Raw genomic sequence first — 21,498 nt, 5'->3', positions numbered from 1 at the left:
AGCTTTCAAAGGCTTTAGTAACCTAAAAAGTTTTTCTTGCATTTGGGGTGCCTGAGTGGCTCAGTCGGTTAAGCTACTGACTTTGACTCAGGTTATGATATCACCATCAGTGGGTTCAAGTCCTGCATTGGGCTCTGTGTTGACAGCTGAGAGCCTGGAGCCTGCTTTGAATTCTGTGTCTCCCTCTCTCTCTGCCCCTCTCCCATTCATGCTCTGTCTCTCTCAAAAATAAACAAACATTAAAAAAATCTTTTTTGCTTGCATGATAAATTTGGATTGAATTCATTGGACACCTAGGCCTTTTCTAAATAGGATGGGATGCTAAAGCATTGATTACTAAACAAGGCTTATCTGTTTTGGGTTTCTTATTGCAGACAAACTAAGGATATTTGGGTCTGATGGCAAAAATGTTTTGTGCTTTATAACTTTCTGAGGTTTTTGTTTTTTTCTTTTTTTAACAAATTTCCCAAGGTTTAAATTGTAAATGAAGTCTTTTTGACCAATTAGGCTTCTTTGGTATGTTAAATTATTCTGGAAGTGCTGTCAAACAAATAATAAGCCTTAGGTTACATTTGAGTAAATGCTATAACTATTCTAGAGATTATATGCAATTCCTAGTTTTAATATTTTTTGGTATAAGGTCATCAACTTGATATTCTGATTATTGAAATGTTATGGGCCACAGAAATAACTGAATTTCTTTGTCAATTGCATTAGATCTTTTAATCATGAGCCTTTTTGTCATAGTTTTGTGACTCTTGTTGGGCTTCTTCACCACTGTAACTTCTAGTAGACAGATAATCCTTTCTACTCAAGGAGGTTCCATTTCCCCTGAACTCTTTCTCTTTCATGACTCCCCTATACCTACCCCAACTGAGCAATGTTTACCCATAGGCAGGGACATTTCTATGCCCCTATTCAGCAGGAAGAAGTTATAGAAGACCATCCACCCTCAGTAACCTTCAATATTTTAAGGGTCAAAATTGTTCAGGGGGTGAATGATGTGGGAAACAAAGGCAGAAGGAAATAGCAGATAAAATTAAATTTCTACAAGGCCAAACAATTGTAGAACAAACACATAATAAACTTAAAAATATGTTAAAAAAACAAAAAAGGGGGAATTACCCATGACTATCTATATTACAACCTCAATTTTTCCTCAATCACACTATGATCACACTCAAGTTTGTAAATCTTGACCATCAAGGACTAACCGCAACTGAGCTACATTCTTTAAAATCAGATAAAACCCTCTCATTCTATGCTCCTGGTTCAAACTTCTCATCTGGGGTTCAGGGTATGCCTGTGTTCTTTCAGATTCCTGACCTCTGTGGATCCCCTCTCAGTTGGTGAAGGCATTACCATGGCATGGTGGAGACCCCAGAATATCTTGCAATCAACCAAGACTTCTAGAGAATGACTCTGATTGAGTGACCACTGCTCCCATTTTTCAAGATGGAAGAAGCCTCTTCATTGACTCTGCATCCTGAAGCCACTCAACAAAGGTAAGTCCTTACCCCTCATGTAACCTGGGGAAGCCTTAAATGCCTGTCTAACCAGGCCTGTGTCCTCTTACAACACAATGGTAATGCATAAACCCCTGATTTGTATCTGATAGCCATGGTCTCTATCACCGGTATTCATTAACCAGGCAAAGGTGATTCATAGGCTTCTTAATCACGGGGATCCTAGCCATGGTAAGCATTATGACCTCTGCTACCATTGCTGGAATTAGTCTTCACCACACTATCAAACTGCACATGTACTTAATCAATTTATGGTCCAGTCCTCCATTCTAAGCTGCCCTGTGATAGAAAATTTAGATGTAACATTACACCAGCAACTATGATACTCCAAAGAACTAAGGTATTAATGGGCTGACTCATGGTCCTTTTGGAAAGAGTTTAACCATTTCTCTATTGGCTAATGCCCATCTCAAATTCTGGATAACTCTAGGAAATGGAATACTTTTACTGTGTCTCGTTTTCTGCTTTTGCAGGACCATCCTCCAAACTACCTGACAGCAAAAGAAGGATTAGAAGCTCATCATGACGGTCCTCACATGTAAACTTAAAGAAAAACAAAAAAAAGGGGGAACTATGGGGAAATAGGTTCTACTTACATTAATAGGTTAGAAAAAAGCTTACGGTGGAAAGCCGCCACCATGGGGCAAAAGTGCCCAGGGTTAGCTACAGAGATATTACAATGAGATGACAAGTACTTTCCATCTGATACTAATTTACTATTGTACTTTGATCACAAACTCCACTTGCCCCCCCACCACCAGACCCTTTGCTTACACACACAAGTTAATGATTACTGTATGATTCTTTTCTCCACGTTAATGTGTGTAAGATCTTGTTTTCTGTACATTCACCACATGGGTAATATCTTGTGAGCTCAATAGATATGGAGACAAAACCTCTGTTCAGGGCTCTTGTCTCATCCTGGACATTAACCTCTCTTGTATTCAATTCTGCATCTGCTTTCTTGCTGCACAAGAGAGAACTCCAGACTCACAGTCTGTGACAAAGATCTAATAACCATTAATGTGTATATGTCTGACAACACAACATCAACATATGCCAGGCAGAAAACGATAGAAATATAAGAAGAAATAGATGAATCCATTACCATAGTTGGCGACTTTAATACCCCTCCATCAAAAATGGACTGATCCAGCAAGCAGAAAATCATTAGTAACATAGCTAAACTCAAGAGCACCATAAGTCAACTGGATATAATTGACATGTATAGACTACTTCATCCACCAACAGCAGAATACACATTCTTCTCAAGCTCAAATAGAACATTCACTAAGATGGACTACATTATGAGTCATAAAACACCTCTTAAGTTTAGAAGAATAGAAATTATACACTGTCTTCTCTCAGACCATATGGTATTGAACTAGTAGTCAAGAGAGCAGAAAAACCTAAAGCACTTGGAGATTAAACATATGGGTCAAAGAAGAAATATCAAGAGAAATTTTAAAATATTTTGAATTAAGGGGCACCTGGGTGGCTTACTCAGTTAAGCATCTGACTTCAGCTCAGGTCATGATCTCACAGTTCGTGGGTTCTAGCCCCGTGTCAGGCTCTGTGCTAAAAGCTCAGAGCCTGGAGCCTGCTTCTGATTCTGTGTCTCCCTCTTTCTGTCCCTCTCCCGCTCACACTTGTCTCTATCTCTCAGAAATAAATAAATATTTAAAAAATTTTTTAAAATAAAATATTTTGAATTAAATGAAAATTAAAATACAACTTATCAAAATTTGTGGGGTGCAGTACATAGAGGGAAATTCATAGCAGTGAACGAATACATTTGAGAAGAAGGATATATTAATAATCTAAGTTTCCACTAAAAGAACAAGAAAAAGAAGAGCAAATTAAGTCCAAAATAAGAAGAAAAGAAATAATAAAAATTAGAAGTCAATAAAACTGAAAATGGAAACTCAATAGAGAAAAATGAACAAAAGCAAAAAAGTTCTTTTTAAAGATCAATAAAATGGATAAGCCAGGCTAAGAAAAGAGAAGACACAAAATACCAGTATCACAAATGAAAGAGAAGACATCACTATGGATACCATGGACAATAAAAGGACAATAAAGTAATATTAATAACTCTGTGCCCTAGATGAAGTAGACCAATTCCTTGAAAGATACAATCTGCCAAAATCAGACAAGAAGAAATAGACAATACAAATAGGCCTATCTAATACAGAAATTGAACTGTTAATTAATAACTTCTCAAAACAGAAAGTAGGCTTAGATAGATTCACCAGTAAATTATACCAAATACTTAAGTAATGATACTAAGTCTTCACAATTTCTCCCAGAAAAAAGAAGTGAGCACATGTCAACACATCCTGTGAAGTCAGAATTAACACCAGAACAAGATAAAAACACAAGAAAATTATAGACCAAGAGCCTTCATGAAAATCCTCAACAAAATATTAAGAAATTGAATCCAATATTGTATAAAAAGAATTTTATACCATAAAAAAGAGATTTGTTTCCGGTATGCAAGGCTGGTTTAACATGTGAAAATCAATTAATGCTATCTATCACATTAACAGGCAAAAATATAAAAATCACGTGATTATATCAGTTGATGTAGAAAAACAATTTGACAAAAATTAAACACCCATTCATGATAATAACTCTCAGCAAACTAGGAACAGAAATGATCTCCCTCAACTTGATAAAGAACATCAACAAAATATAAAAAGTTAACATCATATTTAAGAGCCAGAAACTTGAAGCTCTCCCACTGAGATCAGGAATGAGAAAAAATATACAGGAAATTACCTATATGTTATAAATGACCAAGTGAAATTGAAATTAACACTTTACCATTTACATTGCACTCCCCAATAATGAAAAACCTAGGTTTAAGACTTACAATATGTAAAAGATCTATAGGAGGAAAAGTATAAAACTCTGATGATCTCAAAGAAATAAATAGAGAGATATTCTATGGCTATGGATAGGAAGATTCAATATTGTGAAGATGCCAGTTCTTACCAACTTGATCTATGGATTCAACACAATCCCAACCAAAATCTCAGTAAGTTATTTTGCAGATATAGACAACTGATTCTGAAGTGTGACATGGCAGAATCATGACCATTTTATTAATTTTCCAACTAATTGGACACTGAAATTGTTTAGCATAACCTTGTGAAAACTGTATTTTCCCATCAGTGACCCTCTACAATTCTAGAATTATAGATTTCTACTAGAGTGGACGATAAATTTATTTTAAAAATAGCCAATAGGGGCACCTGGGTGGCTCAGTCGGTTGAGCGTCCAACTTCGTCTCAGGTCATGATCTCACAGTTCATGGGTTCGAGCCCCATGTCAGGCTCTGTACTGACCACTTGCTCAGAGCCCGGAGCCTGCTTCAGATTCTGTGTCTCCTTCTCTCTCTGCCCCTCCCCTGCTCACATTTTGTCTCACTCTGTTTCTCAAAAATAAATAAATGTAAAAAAAAATTTCTTAAATAAAAATAGCCGGGGCGCCTGGGTGGCGCAGTCGGCTAAGCGTCCGACTTCAGCCAGGTCACGATCTCGCGGTTCGTGAGTTCGAGCCCCGCGTCAGGCTCTGGGCTGATGGCTCAGAGCCTGGAGCCTGTTTCCGATTCTGTGTCTCCCTCTCTCTGTGCCCCTCCCCCGTTCATGCTCTGTCTCTCTCTGTGCCAAAAATAAATAAAAAACGTTGAAAAAAAAATTAAAAAAAAAAAAATAGCCAATATATTTGGATTCAAACAGTTTTCTAAAAACAAATGAGAAACACAGTATCTTTACGGCATTTGGATTTGTTATTTAAAATATCCTCCAAGTTACACAGATTGACTGTTTCCTGCATAAAGTATCAACTAAAAATAAAATTCACAGACTCAACTTTGTTCTAAAGTACATTCAGAGGGTTTGTACCTTAGAACTTCTTTTTTTGTTTCTACCAACAGCTTACTTCAGGGACTTAATATCTTCTACCTGAATGCTAGTGTAGCCAAATTCTAACTGGGTTCACAAATCCAATCTGACCTCTCTTTGCATGCACACAGCAAAATATGGCACAAGTCATGCTATACTGTAATTAGATTTATTTTTCTGTTTTGACAGTAGTTTAACCAAGAGACCTATTCTCAAGTGCTGTTTACAGTGTGCTGATAGACCAAATAATCTTCAATCTGTGCATTCAGTTTGATCTGAGAGTGGAAATCATTTTTGCCACCACTGTTTACTATATACACTGTTATAAATCAAATGTTATCAATAATACTAAAATCAAAAATAAGACAAATGAAATTTTAGACTAGCTAGGTTCTAGGAAGGCTAAAATTTTCTGTGAATAACAGGCCACAGATGGCCAGAAAAATCAGACTAGCTTTCCACCCCTGAAAAGATTTAATAATTGGAATATATATGGAATATATATGCTTTGTGGGATGCAGGAGAATATTATGAGCATAACAGAAGAATTTTACCAAATAACCATAAAGGTGATTAAGCAACTAGGGCACACATCAGATGTGTTCATAGATATTATGAAACTTGTTACACTATATCTATGTGTCCTGTAAAACTGTCCTGTTGGTTTTGCAACCAAATATTTTACTAGATGAAAGAATGCTATTAACACAACAAGCATAAGATTGCTTTTGGTTCTTTTAAAGGCAAAATTTTCATTCACCTTCCCTTCAATCAGCTTATCCACAGTGCTGGTAGAGAATAAGCACAGATTAAGTGTGTATTTGTTGAATGAAAACATAGACAAAGTAATTATGTCTGCTTCAACTTCAGTTCTTCCCATTGTTTCCTGATATCCCTGACTGAATGAATGTTGGCTCTCTCCCCCAAACCTCTGTGTAACTTAATAGCTTTTACTACATTAGGTCTATAGTACAGATTTTTTTTTTGAAGCTGTCTAATCCACTCTCTGAACTATAAAATCTTCAAAAAAAGGGATGGTGTCTTATCTTTTAGTCTTTAGTCTTGATATTGCCAATACAGCAATCAGCTCCTCAGTGCATGGGGTATAGTTTTTGAAAAGCATTTTATATTTATATAGTTCCAAATTTGTAAAAGTGAAAAATATGCATGTCCTACTAGTAATAATTACAAAACATGCAACTTGACCAAGTTTTCTGACTGGTACAACAATGATAAAACGGGGCACTGAGAGGGAACACATCACATTCCCTGAGAACTCTATTTTGAAATTATCAAAATGGAACATTTATTTTTAAATGCTCAGAAACACTACTTTTTTTTTTTTTTTCCCTAAAGCATTAGGCACAGGGTCCTGCATCTAGTAGATACCCATTACATATTTGATGAAAAGAATTTTTTATATGGGGACAAAAACACAAACACTTTAAAACAGAAAAAAAAAAAAAAAAAAAGAAGTATTTCATGTGCCAAGATTTGTTTTTGCTGGTGGAGAAAAAAGTTCTTTTTAAAGATTTAAGAACAGAATTTTTCTCTAATAGCTTCAAATCATAATAAATCTTCTAATATTTAAAAATTACATTAGGAGTCCTATTAATTCTACCAGAAATCTCAAATTGATGAGAACAGCATCTTGGCCTCACAGAACAATAAAGGACTTAGAGATGTCTAAAAAATATTTCAAATGGTCCCACAGCCTCATTCTGTATGAGAAAAAATGAGGCTTAGAGGAAACATAATGTTAAATGTTTAGCCGTGAGTAGCTCTGAGACTGAAACTTAAGTCTTCATTCTGGGTCAGCACTTTTGCCAATAAACCTTAATCTAATCTATCTACTTTAGCTCCCTATTGAGATTACAAAATCCAACCCAAGTCTTATTCTCTTATACGTTTACTTAGAAAGGGCTGTGATATTTCTATACTTCATTATACATTCACCCAGCATGCATAGAATACAGATCTTCTCTGACATTCAGTTCCTGAAATATATATATCACATTCAGATGACTGCCCTTGTCAAGGCCTATTTCTCAAAGAAATGGACTGGATCTGTCTTATCTGCCTAAGGCCAATGGCTCTGTCTGTTGGCCTTTCCCTTAGGGACTATAATTCTAGCTCCATTACTTCCTTGCCCAGCCTTCCCTTAGATTTCAGATAAATCCACATCTCTTATCTCCCAGAGTTCCCGAGGTGTGCCTGAAAATCCTGCTAGGCATAAACCCTGAAGGAGAAGGATTCATTATTTGCTGTGAAGAGGTCTTTGGTTTCATGCAAGTCTTTCCCACTGATTCCTGAGTCTGTTTGCAAAAGGAATTACTAATGCTTTATAGTTGGAAATGGTGGATGGATACCTAAATGAAAATGTAAATTTAAAATAGCAAGAAGAAACTTTTTTTTTTTAATGGAACTCACTGCCTCTTCTATTTTGCTTTTTAGAAAGGGAAAAGTATTCCATTAGAAGAAAACTCAGTGCACCTATAAAAATAGAACTTCCCATTAGATTGTGAATAGCTGACATTCCATAGGAAGTATGCACAAGTACCACACTGCCAAAACCATCATCAAAAGGGCAAACACAGGAACATTCCTTCTTTAGGAATTCAAGTAGTTATTTTATCTTGGATCTGATTGGTTAAATGGCCTCTAATTTCCCCATGGGAGTATTTCATCAATAACTGAGACCATACTTTTCTTAACTATGTATACAATGTGCATTGTTCTCAAGCTACTTTTCTTCTTCATAGAGTAACCACAATGATTAATTTAGAGGAATTATATTTGTTACAATGTCTTTTTAGTCATTGAATATCTATACTTACAACCATTGTTTTCTAACTTTCTAAAGCTGAGTACTTTATAGGATTGTATTGAACTAGTTTATTAATCTCATTTACTGGCAAAGCATTTTGATGAAAACTGGTCTTAACTCTTCTCTTAAACATTTAAGAGTAATTCCAAACAGTCTGAGCTCTTCAATCTAGTAACAGAGGTTTAATGGCCTGATGCAGCATATTTGATGTTACTATGGTTCAAATGTAAACTTAAACCTTGAAAAGTCTACATTTGGTTTCAGAGACATTAATAACAAATATCATTACAACAGATATGATCCACTGTAACTGAAAATTATATTTTCTTTTCACATGAACTGTTTTTTATAAGTTTTATAAGTTCATTTTTAAAAAAAAGATGTATGAAAAAATAAACTTTATTCTAAATTCTGTGATTCTTTTTTTTTTAATATATTTTTTTTAACGTTTATTATTGAGAGACAGAGAGAGACAGAGCATGAGCATGGGAGAGGCAGGGAGAGAGGGAGACACAGAATCCCAAGCAGGCTCTAGGCTCAGAGCTGTCAGCATAGAGCCTGACATGGGGCTCGAACTCACAAACCGCAAGATCATGACCTGAGCTGAAGTTGGACACCTAACCGACTGAGCCACCCAGGCGCCCCTAAATTCTGTGATTCTTATCATTCCTTCCATTTAGTAAGGAATATAAAAAACTATAAAATTTTAAATGTGAATATAAATAACTTGGTAACTGTGGAAAAGTGGCATGGCATGGGAAGAAGCGTGTTGCCCTTTTACAACTGACCTAACACTGACGTGCTTCTTGGAGCTGAAGCGGATGGGATATACTACTCCACAATAAGCTGCTCTGGCAAAAAGATCAGAATATACCATTCCACAATAAGCCACTTTGCCAAAAAGACTATTATGATCTAAAGTCAAATGAGAATCAACAAATACGTGAAGAATTCTCTGCCTTTCCCTTATCTGCCCAAAAGCAGACAATAAATTTCCCTGTGAGGAAGGTATGTGTTCCATATACCAGGGAAAGAGCAATTCTTAGCATCTAAGACAAGAATTTGACACCTTAACTGCTTCTTTTACTTTTATTCCTTTTCTAAAAACTCCCACGCACACAAACATTTATAAAAATTGTGTACCTTTCATTCTGTCAATCTTCATTTACTCTGATTCACGTGCCTTCACGTATTGAACATAAGAGGGTATAGGAAAAACATATCCTCTCTGATAGAGCTGTGGTCAAACCTGAATAACAGTACTCAGGTAAATGAGCATTAGCAAAAGTGTTTTTCATTCTAGCATTCATCATAACATGAAAGACATATCCCAGTTTATAATAATATATCCTTGATTTATACAACAAAGATCTAACGAATTAAATCTATAAAGACATAACAAGTCTAAAAAAGTGAGTAGATGCATCTCTCTCACTAAATGCATGAAAAAAAAATAAATCCCTGTTTTCCCAGCCCTGTGCAGCAGTAAGGAGGCACACCCCTGGGATGCCATAGGAGGCTAAACAGGACACCTAGACTTCTACCCTCACCTGAAAGTAATAAGATGGCACCTAATTACCCCTGCCAGTGTGGTATCAAAGGAGGCCTGATAAGAAGAATTAAATTAAATCCAGGTCTCATAAAATAATACCTAAAAGGATTTAAATTAAATACAGGGTCTCATAAAATAATACCTAAATGTCCAAGATATAATACCAAATTACATATGGTATCAAGAACCAAGAAAATTTCCATATTAATGAGAAAGAACAATATAAATACCAATACCAACACACTAATACCAACACCAATACCAACAACACTAAGATGACAAGGCTGTTGGAATTACCTGACAAGGACTTTTGATCAGCTTAATAAAAATGCTTCAGTGAGCAATTATGGACACATACAGAAAAAATTGGAAGTCTCAGTAAAGACCAAGAATTTATAGAAAAACTAATAGTCAAAATAGAACTGAAAAAAGAATAACTGAAATGGAAAACCCAATGGATACATTCAACAGCAGAATGAAAAAAAAAAAAATGAAGAAAGGACAAGTCAAAAACAGTATAAATTACCTAATCTGACCAAGAGGAAAAAAAAAAAAATGAAGAGCCACAGGAACTTATGGGGCTATAAACAAAGGATCTAACATTCATGTTATCAAGTTCCAGAAAGAGAAGGGAAAAAAAGGGAAGGCTAAACAAGTATTCAAAGAAACAACGTCTAAAAAGTTCCCAAGTTTGGCAGAAGACATAAACCTGTATATTCAAGAGGTTAGCGAACACCAAATAAGATAAACTCTAAGAAATTCAAGCTGAGACGCATCATAGTCAAACTTCTAAAAGCTACAAAGAAAAAAATCTTTAAAATAGCTGGAGAGAAATAACACCTTACTTTTAGGGGGAAAACAGAATGACAAAAATTTTCTCATAAAAAAATCAAAGAATCCAGAAGGAATTGACACAACATTAAAAGAATATAACTGCTTACCTAGATTTTTTTTAAGTTTATTTATTTTGAAAGAGAAAATGTGAACAGGAAGGGACACACACAGAGAGAGAGAGAGAGAGAGAGAGAGAGAGAGAGAGAGAGAGAGAGAATCCCAAGCAGGCTCCACACTAGCGTGGAGCCCAATGTGGGGCTCAAACTCACGAACCATGAGATTGTGACCTGAGCCAAAATCTAGAGTTGGAAGCTCAACCAACTAAGCCACCCAGGTGCCCCCTGGAATTTTTTATCTAGCAAAAATATCTTTCAGGAGTGAAGAGGGAAATCAAGATATTCTCAGAAACAAGGAAACTAAGAATTTGTTGCCAGCAAACATTTGTTGCTAGCAAAACAACCATTTCTAAAAGAATGCATAAAGGAGAAAGGAAATTAAAGAAGAAAGGAAATCATAAAAGAAGGGATCTTGGAACATCATAAAGGAAGAAAGAACAATGAAGAAAGTAAAAATATGAGCTCTGAGAAAGGACTGAAGAGGAAGTAATAACACCATATGGAGTGGTACCAAACTACAGCCACATCAACAAGCCATGGATGGACTGTGACTATGGAGAAGGAGCCTATACAGTAGGACTATGCATAATCAGAGCTTCAGTCTCTATTCTCCAGCATACACTGGTCACCAATATGGCAGACATACTTGGCTGCCTACCCAACAGGCAAAACTCCCCTATTTTCTTTTAACAAAGCCATGATCTAAGTCTTATCTGACTATACATACGGTGATTCAGGGGAGGCCAGTTCCCTCCCATTTTTAAATTTATAAGAGGTCAAAGCCTATTGTAATCCCACTCCCCTCCTCAATACTTGATTTAGGCATGGGCATGAGAAGCAGTTCTAAACAAGGATTCAATAACAGATTGTCTTCTGAGGGACTCTGCTGGAAAGGATTAACGCAATGGCATTAATACTGCCCTTTTTCCTGACTTTGAAAGTCACTGACGCCTGAAAATGAGGTAGCCAACTTGAGAACCAGCTCACATACTACAGAAAACAAACAGAAAGGCAGAAAAAACTTGATTTCTTAATGATATCACTGAAGGGCTGAATTAACCAAATTTTTTTGAATTAACCAAAATTTAACACTAACCTTTCTTTAGATTCGTAAGAAACAGTATTTTTTCTTGTTTCCCAAACACATGAAAATGCTAGACAACAGTCCATTATATGAATTTACCATACTTATGCAACTGTTTCTCTATTATTGGATCCTTAAGTTGGCTTTCTTTCTTTTTTCCCCATTATAAAAGCTGATGCAGTGAACATATGAACATATTTTGGCATAAAGCTTCATCTAAATTTAGATAAATTTAGGGTATACTTTCCATGGACTTTGTTTATAGAAGTGAAATTACTATGTCAAATGGTATGGACATTTTATATTCCATAAATTGTGTTCCTTTTAAACCCCTACCAGCCACGTGTATTGCCTGTCTCACGATATCCCAGTTGGGCAGAGCAAACTTATTTATTCTAGTTAATAGAACTTCATTTACAAATTCGGATTAGTCTAAGTCAATCTTGGTAATTCTATTCCTCTTGCCAGTGACTAGTTATGGGTTGGCATGTGACCCAGTCATGGCCCATGAGACAAAATGGGAAATTTACTGGGTAAATATTTTATTCTTATAAAGAAGAAGAGACAGGGCTGCCTGGGTGGCTCAGTTGGTTAAGCATCCGACTTTGGCTCAGGTCATGATCTCATGGCTTGTGAGTTTGAGCCCCACTGTGCTGACAGCTTAGAGCCTGGTGCCTGCTTGGGATTCTGTGTTTTCATCTCTCTCTGCCCCCAACCTGCTCCTTCTCTCTCTCATTCTCTTTCTCTCTCTCTCAAAAATAAACATCAAATTTTTTTTTTTAAAAAGAAGAGACAATGTCTTCCACTGGATATTAGCATGTCTGTATATAATACCTTGAACCATACCAATCTGAGAAGAAAGTCAATAAGCTGAAGTAAAAGATGGGAGGCTGATATTGTTGTTGAACCCCTGAATAAACTACCCTCAAGAATCCTTCCTTGCATCTTTTTTCCATTATTTTAATTATAATGTATTTATTTTTAATTTATTTATCTGAGTATAGTCGACATACAGTGTTGCATTAGTTTCAGGTACATCTCTATACATTATACATTCACAAGTGTACCTACCATCTCTCACCATATAACACTATTATAATATCACTGAAAATATTCCCTTATGTCTTTAATTCCTGTGACTTATTCATTCCCTAACTGGAAGCCTGTATCTCCTACTCCCCTTCACTCATTTTGCCCATTCTCACCAACTCCCTTTCCTCTGGCAACCATCAGTTGTTCTCTGATTCTGCTTTTTGTTTGTTTATTCACTTGTTTTTGTTTTTTTTTTTTTTTATATTTCACATGTGAGTGAAATCATATGGTATTTGTCTTTCTCAGTCTTACTTATTTTACTTAGCATAATACCCTCTTGCTCCAACCATATTGTTGCACATGGCAAGATGTCATCCTTTCTTTGTGGCTGTGTAATGTTCCACTGCATATGTGTGCATGTGTGTGTATGTATATACATACCACATGTTATTTATCCATTCATATACTGATAGACACTTAAGTTGCTTCCATAACTTGGTCATTGTAAATAATGTTAAAATGAACATAGGGATGCATGTATCTTCTCAAATTAGTGTTGCCATATTCTTTAGGTAAATACCCAAAGAGTGGGATAATTAGATAATATGGTATTTCTATTGTTAATTTTTGGAGGAACCTCCATACTGCTTTCCACAGTGGCTGTATAAATTTACATTTCCACCAGTAGTACACAAGGGTTCCTTTTTCTCCATATCCTTTTTAACACTTGTCTCTTGTGTATTTGGTTTTAGCCATTTAGGTGTAAGGTGATATCTCCTCGTGGTTTTAATTTGCATTTCCCTGATGATTAGTGATGTTGAGCATCTTTTCATGTGTCTCTTGACTTTCTGTATGTTTTCTTTGGAAAAATGTCTATTCAGGTCCCCTATCCATTTTTTAAATTGGATTGTTTTGCTTGTTTGTTTGTTTAGTATTGAGTTGTATAGATTCTTTATATATTTTGGATATTAACCCATTATTAGATATACCATTTGCAAATATCTTCTCCCATTCAGTAGGCTGTCTTTTTGTTTGGTTGATGGCTTCCTTTGCTGTGCAAAAGTTTTTTATTTTCATGTAGTCCAACAGTTTATTTTTGCTTTTGTTTCCTTTGCCTTAGGAGACATAGCTAGAAAAAATGTTGCTATGGCTCTTATCAAAGTTATTGGTCTTTAATCCATTTTGAGTTTATTTTATGTGTGGTGTTAGTTTCATTCTTTTGCATGTAGCTGTCCAGTTTTCCCAGCACTATTTATTGAAAAGACTGGCTTTTTCTCCATTTTCCATATTCTTGCCTTTTTTATCATAGAGTAACTGACTATATAAATATGGGTTTATTTCCAGGCCCTCTATTCTGTTTCATTGATGTATGTATCTATTTTTGTGCCAGTACCACAGTGTTTTGATTACTACAGCGTTGTAGTATATCTTGGACTCTGGGATTGTGATACCTCCACCTTTGTGCTTCTTTTTCAAGACTGCTTTGGCTATTTGGGGTTTTTGGTGGTTCCATACAAATTTTAGAATTATTTTTTCTAGTTCTACAAAAAATGCTCTTGATATAGGATGGCACTGAATCTGTAGATCACTTTGGGTAGTAACAACATTTAAATAATATTAATTCTTCCAATCCATAAGGGTGGAGTATCTTTCTATTTGTTTATGTCATCTTTAATTTCTTTTGTCAATATTTTATAGTTTTCAGATTACAGGTCTTTCACCTTCGTGGTTAAGTTTATTCCTAAGCCTTTTATTCTTTTTGGTGCAATTATGAATGGAACTGTTTTCTTAATTTCTCTTCTACTTTGTTATTAGTGTATAGAAACACTACTGGTTTCTGCATATTAATTTTGTATTCTGCATCTTGACTTCTAATTACTTCTAATAGTTTTTTGGTGGAGTCTTTAGGGTTTTCTATGTATGCTATCATGTTATCTATAAATAGTGAAAGTTTTACTTCTTCTTTACCAATATGGATGCCTCTTATTTCTTTTTCTTGTCTGATTACTGTGGTTAGGACTTCCAGATTATGTTGAATAAAACTGGTGAGGTGGACATCCTTATCTTGTTCCTGATCTTACAGAAAAAAGTCCTCAGTTTTTCACCACTGAGTATGAGGTTAGCTATGGTTCTTTTTACATAAGACAATAAAGTGGGTATACATAGCCCAAAATATTCAATGGAAAATTAGCTCACATCAGCCCTTTGTATGCCCAAAGATAAAACTGATGACTGCTTATAATATCACTGTGAACAATCCAAACAATTGACTCATAACTGTTTCACCTATTTAGATTAACTTAAGTTTTAAATAAACACTCCTGAACAGTCACATTTTTTCAAAAGAATTAGAGTGAATGTTATTTGAAGAACACCTAAAAAAACTACACAGTCATTAATTTAGACTATAAATTAGAAAAAAAAAATATTTAATTAAAAGTGGTTTTCAAATAGCAAAAATAAATGAACACAAAGTGTGTTGTACTTACAAATCAAACACCAAATAATGGAAGCCCTCTTCTGATATGCTGTCATGAAGTCGCACTAAAAATATAAATAAAGAAATAATTTTTAAAAAAGAGAAAAAAGTTCATGTTATATGTATAATGATGATGAACATTAAATTAGGCTTCTAATGGGCATTTGTCTCCTAACTAAAAATGTTGGCAACACTCTTTCTTCTAGGCTCTGATAAGTGAATATCCTTTACAACAGGGCTTGGGTTCAGACAAACCCAAGTTTTAAGTTCTAATTCTGACAATTATTAACTATGTGAGCTTAATCAAATTAATCAACTTATAATGATAATAGTACCTATACTTTATAAAATGGTTGAGAAAGTTAAATGAGACAATAATAGTAAAACAATCTACATATTACTCAGTGAATAATAAATATTAATGATTGCTATAATATATACCTATCTATTCAAAGTGACCAGGTTCTACCAATTCTCCCACTTAGAGTCTCTTCCTTGTCATTCTCTTTGCTATCTCCCTAGTCCAGGTCTTCAACAATTCATGCCTTGATCAATACAATAGGCAGAAAGAGGGATCATTTTAAGAGTCTAGTAAGTGGTCTCCTTGTGTCTGCTCTCCTCATCCCTATTTGAAGGGAGGTGGAGACGGGGGGGAGTGTCTACATAGCAATTCCTAGCCAACCTGTCAAAAGAGTTTTTATTATGGTACTTCTAAACTCAAGTGACCAAAATCCATTTAGCAAGTCATCAGCCAAAAATATATAGGTAGAAATTCTAATAAAATAATCTATCAGCTCCTCAAATTCACACTTTTTTAAATTTTCCAATGAGCTAGACTTACACTGATAAGTAGCCAAAACAAATGTTTGCTCTTCTGAACTGGAAGCACTCATTACCTACTGTAGCTCTAAAGTAAACTAACTACACATGTAGAACTTACATACTGCTTTTTCTGCTGTTTATTTTTGCATAAGTCCCCTTCCTCCCCCAACTCATTCCCATAGATAGCAAACTCTTCCTATTTATCAAAATAACTTGGGGTGGCCTGACCTTCATTGGGAGAAACAGAGGGCAGAAAAAGCAAAACACACGCGCACACACACACACACACACACACAAAACCCAAACCACACCAAACCAAACAAACCCACAAAACCTGTAGGACATACTGCTTTTGAAAAGTTACCACAAAAGGGTAATGATATCTACCAGAACCTGTCTTTACTATGTTCCCTATGAAATGATGGCCACCACATAGAAAATGTGGATTCCAAAGAACATTTATATTGTCCCACAAACTACAATGATCCAGAGAGGGAGTCTGCAGTACCATGAAATTCCCAAGCTCATAGACTTAACATAATCTCCTTTGTTTACAATCCAAATCCAACCCCTTCAGATATCATCTCTGACCTGCAATTAAAATCTTTTCTGAGGGGCGCCTGGGTGGCTCAGTCGGTTAAGCGTCTGACTTTGGCTCAGGTCATGATCTCACGGTTTCGTGAGTCCAAGCCCCGCGTCGGGCTCTGTGCTGACAGCTCAGAGCCTGGAGTCTGCTTCCGATTCTGTGTCTCCTTCTCTCTCTGCCCCTTCTCCACTTGTGCTCTGTCTCTCTCTGTCTCTCAAAACTAAATATAAATTTTTAAAAAATTAAAAAAAAAAATCTTTCCTGAATCTGTCTTCAGAAAATTTTCCAAGGTAGAGAAAACTTTTGTTCCATTACATAGAATTTCTTTGTCATCAACACTACCATACAGGTATCTTATTTCATAGGTTTTTGTGAATCCCTCACAGAAACCTGGCACATAGTAGATGGTCTTTCATAAAACTGCTCTGAGCACTTACTATATATATGCTAGGCATTCTTCCAAGTTCTTGGACAGAAACTTTCACCAAAGCCCAATATACCTAAAATAAAACTATTGATACCAAACAATTCTCCCATAACTATAATTGTGTGAAGGGTATTCTGCAGTTTACCAATATCAAAGATGCCTACAACCTTTGTTTAAACTTATACTTCCAAAGAAAATCAAAATTTAGGCCCAATGATGTGTCTTCTGTTCATAGTCATTCAGCATACTAAGGAAAGTCAGGTCATAAGTGATAATTCAGTGGCTTTCTCAAATGACAGTCTCAGAGATACCTCACTGAGCAACTGTAATACAACCTGTATTTAAATAAGTTCAAAGAATGGTATGTCTACTTAAGCTATTCTACAAAAAGATGTTTTTCCATGCTATCAAAGTTAAAATGAAAAGAAAAAAATCACAATGTGAGAAAGAAATGATTACTTCTTTCTTCCACTGTCTCAAAATAAAAACTTCAAGTGGAAATGAGCAACTCAGATTTTCAGACCAAAGAGTGGTGGCGCTAAACAGAAGTGGAAATTTCAGGTACAACTGGAGAAACAGTATTACTTTCTGGTTCTATCTGGAATAAAATTTTCTTAGTATCATTATCACTACCTTATTAATACTTGGAAATAATCATCATTTAGAAATAAATTATTTTTTGAACAAGTCAAGAGTTGCTCAGATGCAAGCCTAATGATTAAACATATATTTTTTGGTGAAAATCGGTTTCACAAAAGCATTTAGCCAGTAAGCACATAATAATGCTTAAGGACAAATCATTAGACACAAGTTCACTACTTTTGTATTACACAATTCCAAAATAATCTCCACTATTTCTACCCAGTCATTTGACCAGGTGAGATTTATTATGAATGAGTGATGTTATTGATAAAGCAGAAAACAACTAGCATCACCTTTACTTGGAATAAATATATATACATTCACTTTCTTCCCTCATTCCTTCCTTATGACCTCCCTATTTCCTTCCACTCTCTTTAAAATAACTAAAAAACAAAACTAAATGAAATGCCCACAATTTTCATTTCATTTTATTAACCAAATTATGTAATTTCATCTTCACACAGATGCATTCCACATGTTTACAATTACTCTGAGGATGGGTTGGTTTCCTTTTGAAACTTTGAACTCTTTATCTATTATTCTCAGAGTGGATGTTTCTATCATCTGAAGACAGTGTCTTACACACCCACAGATATTATCTTTTTCTCTTCGAGCCTTTTCTGTCTGTCAAAATTATCCATCTTCCATCCATTTCCTCTTTTTAACAGTTTGTCAAGGGTTGAAAATTGTGTTTACTTTCACAAAAACTTACTCTCTATAAATGACTGTCAATTCATTTATATGCTTAAGAAAATACAGGGCGCACTGTTCACCACAGATGCTAACCCAAGATTGGCAGCATGGCTGGCCTTGAGAGGACCGTGGCTGCTCCATGGTGGAACATGCTGTGCTATGTTCCTGCTATGACTGCCCTCCGTTATCACCATAAACAGTTCATACAGGCACACACAGTTAACCTTATCACACTCGTCACTAAGGTGCTTCCAGAAAAAAATGTTAAAGAGGATAATGAGAAAAGCATTTGAGAACACAGCTTATAATACCTCTGGTAGTCATTCTTTTCTGAAGTTTCCTCAAAGGTAAAATCAAGTCATGAATGAACAAGTTTTCATAAATGGAAACAGTGTAACCGTTTTTATCCAGAATAAAATGTTAAATTCTGGAGCATTAAGTATGAGACTTACAGGGGGAGCAAAGGGGTTTCTGAGGCTAAAATGTTTCCAAGATTCATTTGACCCATGGCTTTTTCCTTTCTCTTCCTCATATATTATCAATTTGGTAGTTTGCGTTCAAATTACCATGGGATCACTGCTTTCTCTTCCTGTCCTATATTCTTGCATGATTTCACTGCAGTTTCTAGCTAAGTACTACTTCTACAAAGGGGCCAAATAGAACAAAATAGGACTTTATAATTATCAGAGAAACTAATTTTATGTAAATGTGAAAGAAGTTTCCTATTTAATACTTCTTCTCATTTAAGGGGTTAAAAGGTATAAAATAACTACAGCGCTGTGTCAACACAGTGCAAATACTTTTTCCAAGAGTTAGTTAATATATACAACCTTTCCCATCACCTTTTACAGATGAATGTGCACAGGCTTAGAGAGCTGAAGGAAACTTCTAAGGCTTAACAACTAGTAACTGGCTAGGCTATGACCATAATCCAGAGCTGGAGGATTCCAAAGATCTGGTTCTTGCTCAGAATACTATATGGACCCTCTAAAATACATTTGTCAACAAACTACCCCCTGCTCCAAATACATCAAAAAGTATTAATTGGTTTGTCAGGATAAAGTAATATTTAAAAAAGAAGTAGACAGGAAAAAAATAGTTATGGTGATTACAGAAAGAAAAGCAGTGCTAAAAAAAAAACCCTATTTACACAAAAAGAGAAAAAATATATTTTAAATGTTTATTCATTTATTTTGAGAGAGTGTGTGTGTGATCAGGGAGGGGTAGAGAGAGGGAGGGAGGGAGAGAATCCCAAGCAGGCTCTACACTGTCAGCTTGCAGCCCTTCAGGGCTCAGTCCCACGAACCATGAGATCATGACCTGAGCTGAAATCAAGAGTCAGATGCTTAACTGACTGAGCCACACAGGCTCCCCAAAAAGAGAAAAATATTTTGAGTTTAGGAAGTTTAAAATGTGATGCTGTATTTCTCTATGTAGTCCCTAAATCCCTAGAAAATTGTTAATTCTCCTCTTCCAATTAGGAATGTTAGAATTTCCAGTGACTCAGTTATTTTACCTGATAGGACATTTAATGTAATGAAAATCCTAAATACTTAAAGAATCTAAAAATCCTATATAATTATGATAACCTAGGAAAAGGCAGACGTGTGTGTATGTGCATGTTAGGAAGTGAAAATGAGTGTGAAAGGGAGAAAGGGGAAAGACTGGGAGAATTAAACTCTAAATAGAAGCCATGTCACAACTGCTTATTAGGTACATCTTACCTATTTTCAGGACACATATTAAGAACACTCTGTCAAAAAGTGAACATATTCTTTCACTGTGATTTATTATCTTAAAAAAGACTAATAGGATACAAAGTTACATGTTCCAATTTTAGTATACTTCCTTCCCTTTTCATTTCCTAAAAGCATCCTCCAAATACAATCAAGGGTGGTAATTATGATTTTGTGAAGTTATTTATACAACTTATCATTTAGTTCAATATACTGCTTATTACTCTTCCATTCAACCATACTCACTACCTGCTGTTCTCTACTAGAATTTATTATGGAGATGTGACAGCCTATTACATTGGTGGCTCCCAATTGACCATGTCTATCAGTACTCATGTCCTTGTGCAGTTCTCTCCCACACTGACTCTGAATTTGGCCCTGTGACTTGCTTTGTGTGATTAGCATGTGTGATACAAACAAGAGATTTCATAAGCTGTTGTACATTGGAGTTTGTCCTCTTGGAAACCACATGTTATGCTAAAAGGAAGTTTGATACAGACTTAGACAGGAAGTCACAGGGAGAGAAACCCTGGAGAATAAAAGGCCATATTGACAGCCCATCACTAGCAGAGCTCATTGGTGAAGGCAATTGCAATTGTGACCTCAGTTATACCAAGTGGAGTAGAGCTACTATCCAACTGAATCCAGTCAGTCCACAAAGTCAGGAGAAATAATAAACTGATGTTATTTTAAGCCATTAAATTGGGAATGGGAGTTGTTAGCCAACAATAGATAAATAAAAAGGAAAGACAATCTGAAATTTGTGATTGGCCCACTGTCCTCAAAGAATTGCAATTTTTTTAGCAAAAAAAAAAAAAAAAAAAAGAATACTTTTCATCAAAATATGAGTTATTAGAAATCTCTAAAACTAAACATGACAGGGCAATGTTGTCAATGTTATCATAATACTAATAAAATAATTCTGGTGCAGAACAGATGCATTGCATTTGCATAATCACTATTTCTCAGCTCTGAGCAATAGTCCTGGTTATGAATGAAGTAGATTTTGTATTTTTAACTTTACTATGTTACAAGGATTGAGGTAGCTGAATTTGGTTCACATACTGGGATGGAAAAATGGCAGCTTGTAAGTCAGATACTTTTTATATTCCCATCAGCAATTAATTATATTTCAGAGCTAGAGCAAGCACTATCAAGTTATGGCCAAACAATGTGCCATAACTTTCTCAGAAGAGGGATGCCAACATTGAGTTCATTTGTTAATGAAAAAAAA

At 35.4% G+C, this 21,498-nt stretch overlaps 1 protein-coding gene across 8 annotated transcripts in view; it reads right to left on the bottom strand.

The window, feature by feature from the left end:
• The window catches only part of CAMK2D (calcium/calmodulin dependent protein kinase II delta), a 313,406-nt gene that overhangs the window by 139,990 nt on the left and 151,918 nt on the right, over window positions 1–21,498 (bottom strand). For all 8 annotated transcript variants that reach the window (XM_015540216.2, XM_007088183.3, XM_042984014.1 and 5 more), the window contains exon 4: window positions 15,369–15,423. In XM_015540216.2, coding sequence (XP_015395702.1) covers window positions 15,369–15,423 — 55 coding nt within the window. The remainder of the gene's footprint in view (window positions 1–15,368; window positions 15,424–21,498) is intronic.

This window comes from Panthera tigris, chromosome B1 (assembly GCF_018350195.1).
Source record: "Panthera tigris isolate Pti1 chromosome B1, P.tigris_Pti1_mat1.1, whole genome shotgun sequence".
NCBI classification, from domain to species: Eukaryota; Metazoa; Chordata; class Mammalia; order Carnivora; family Felidae; genus Panthera; species Panthera tigris.
Note: the sequence above shows the minus strand (reverse complement) of the source record. Positions and strands in the feature narration are given on the sequence as shown.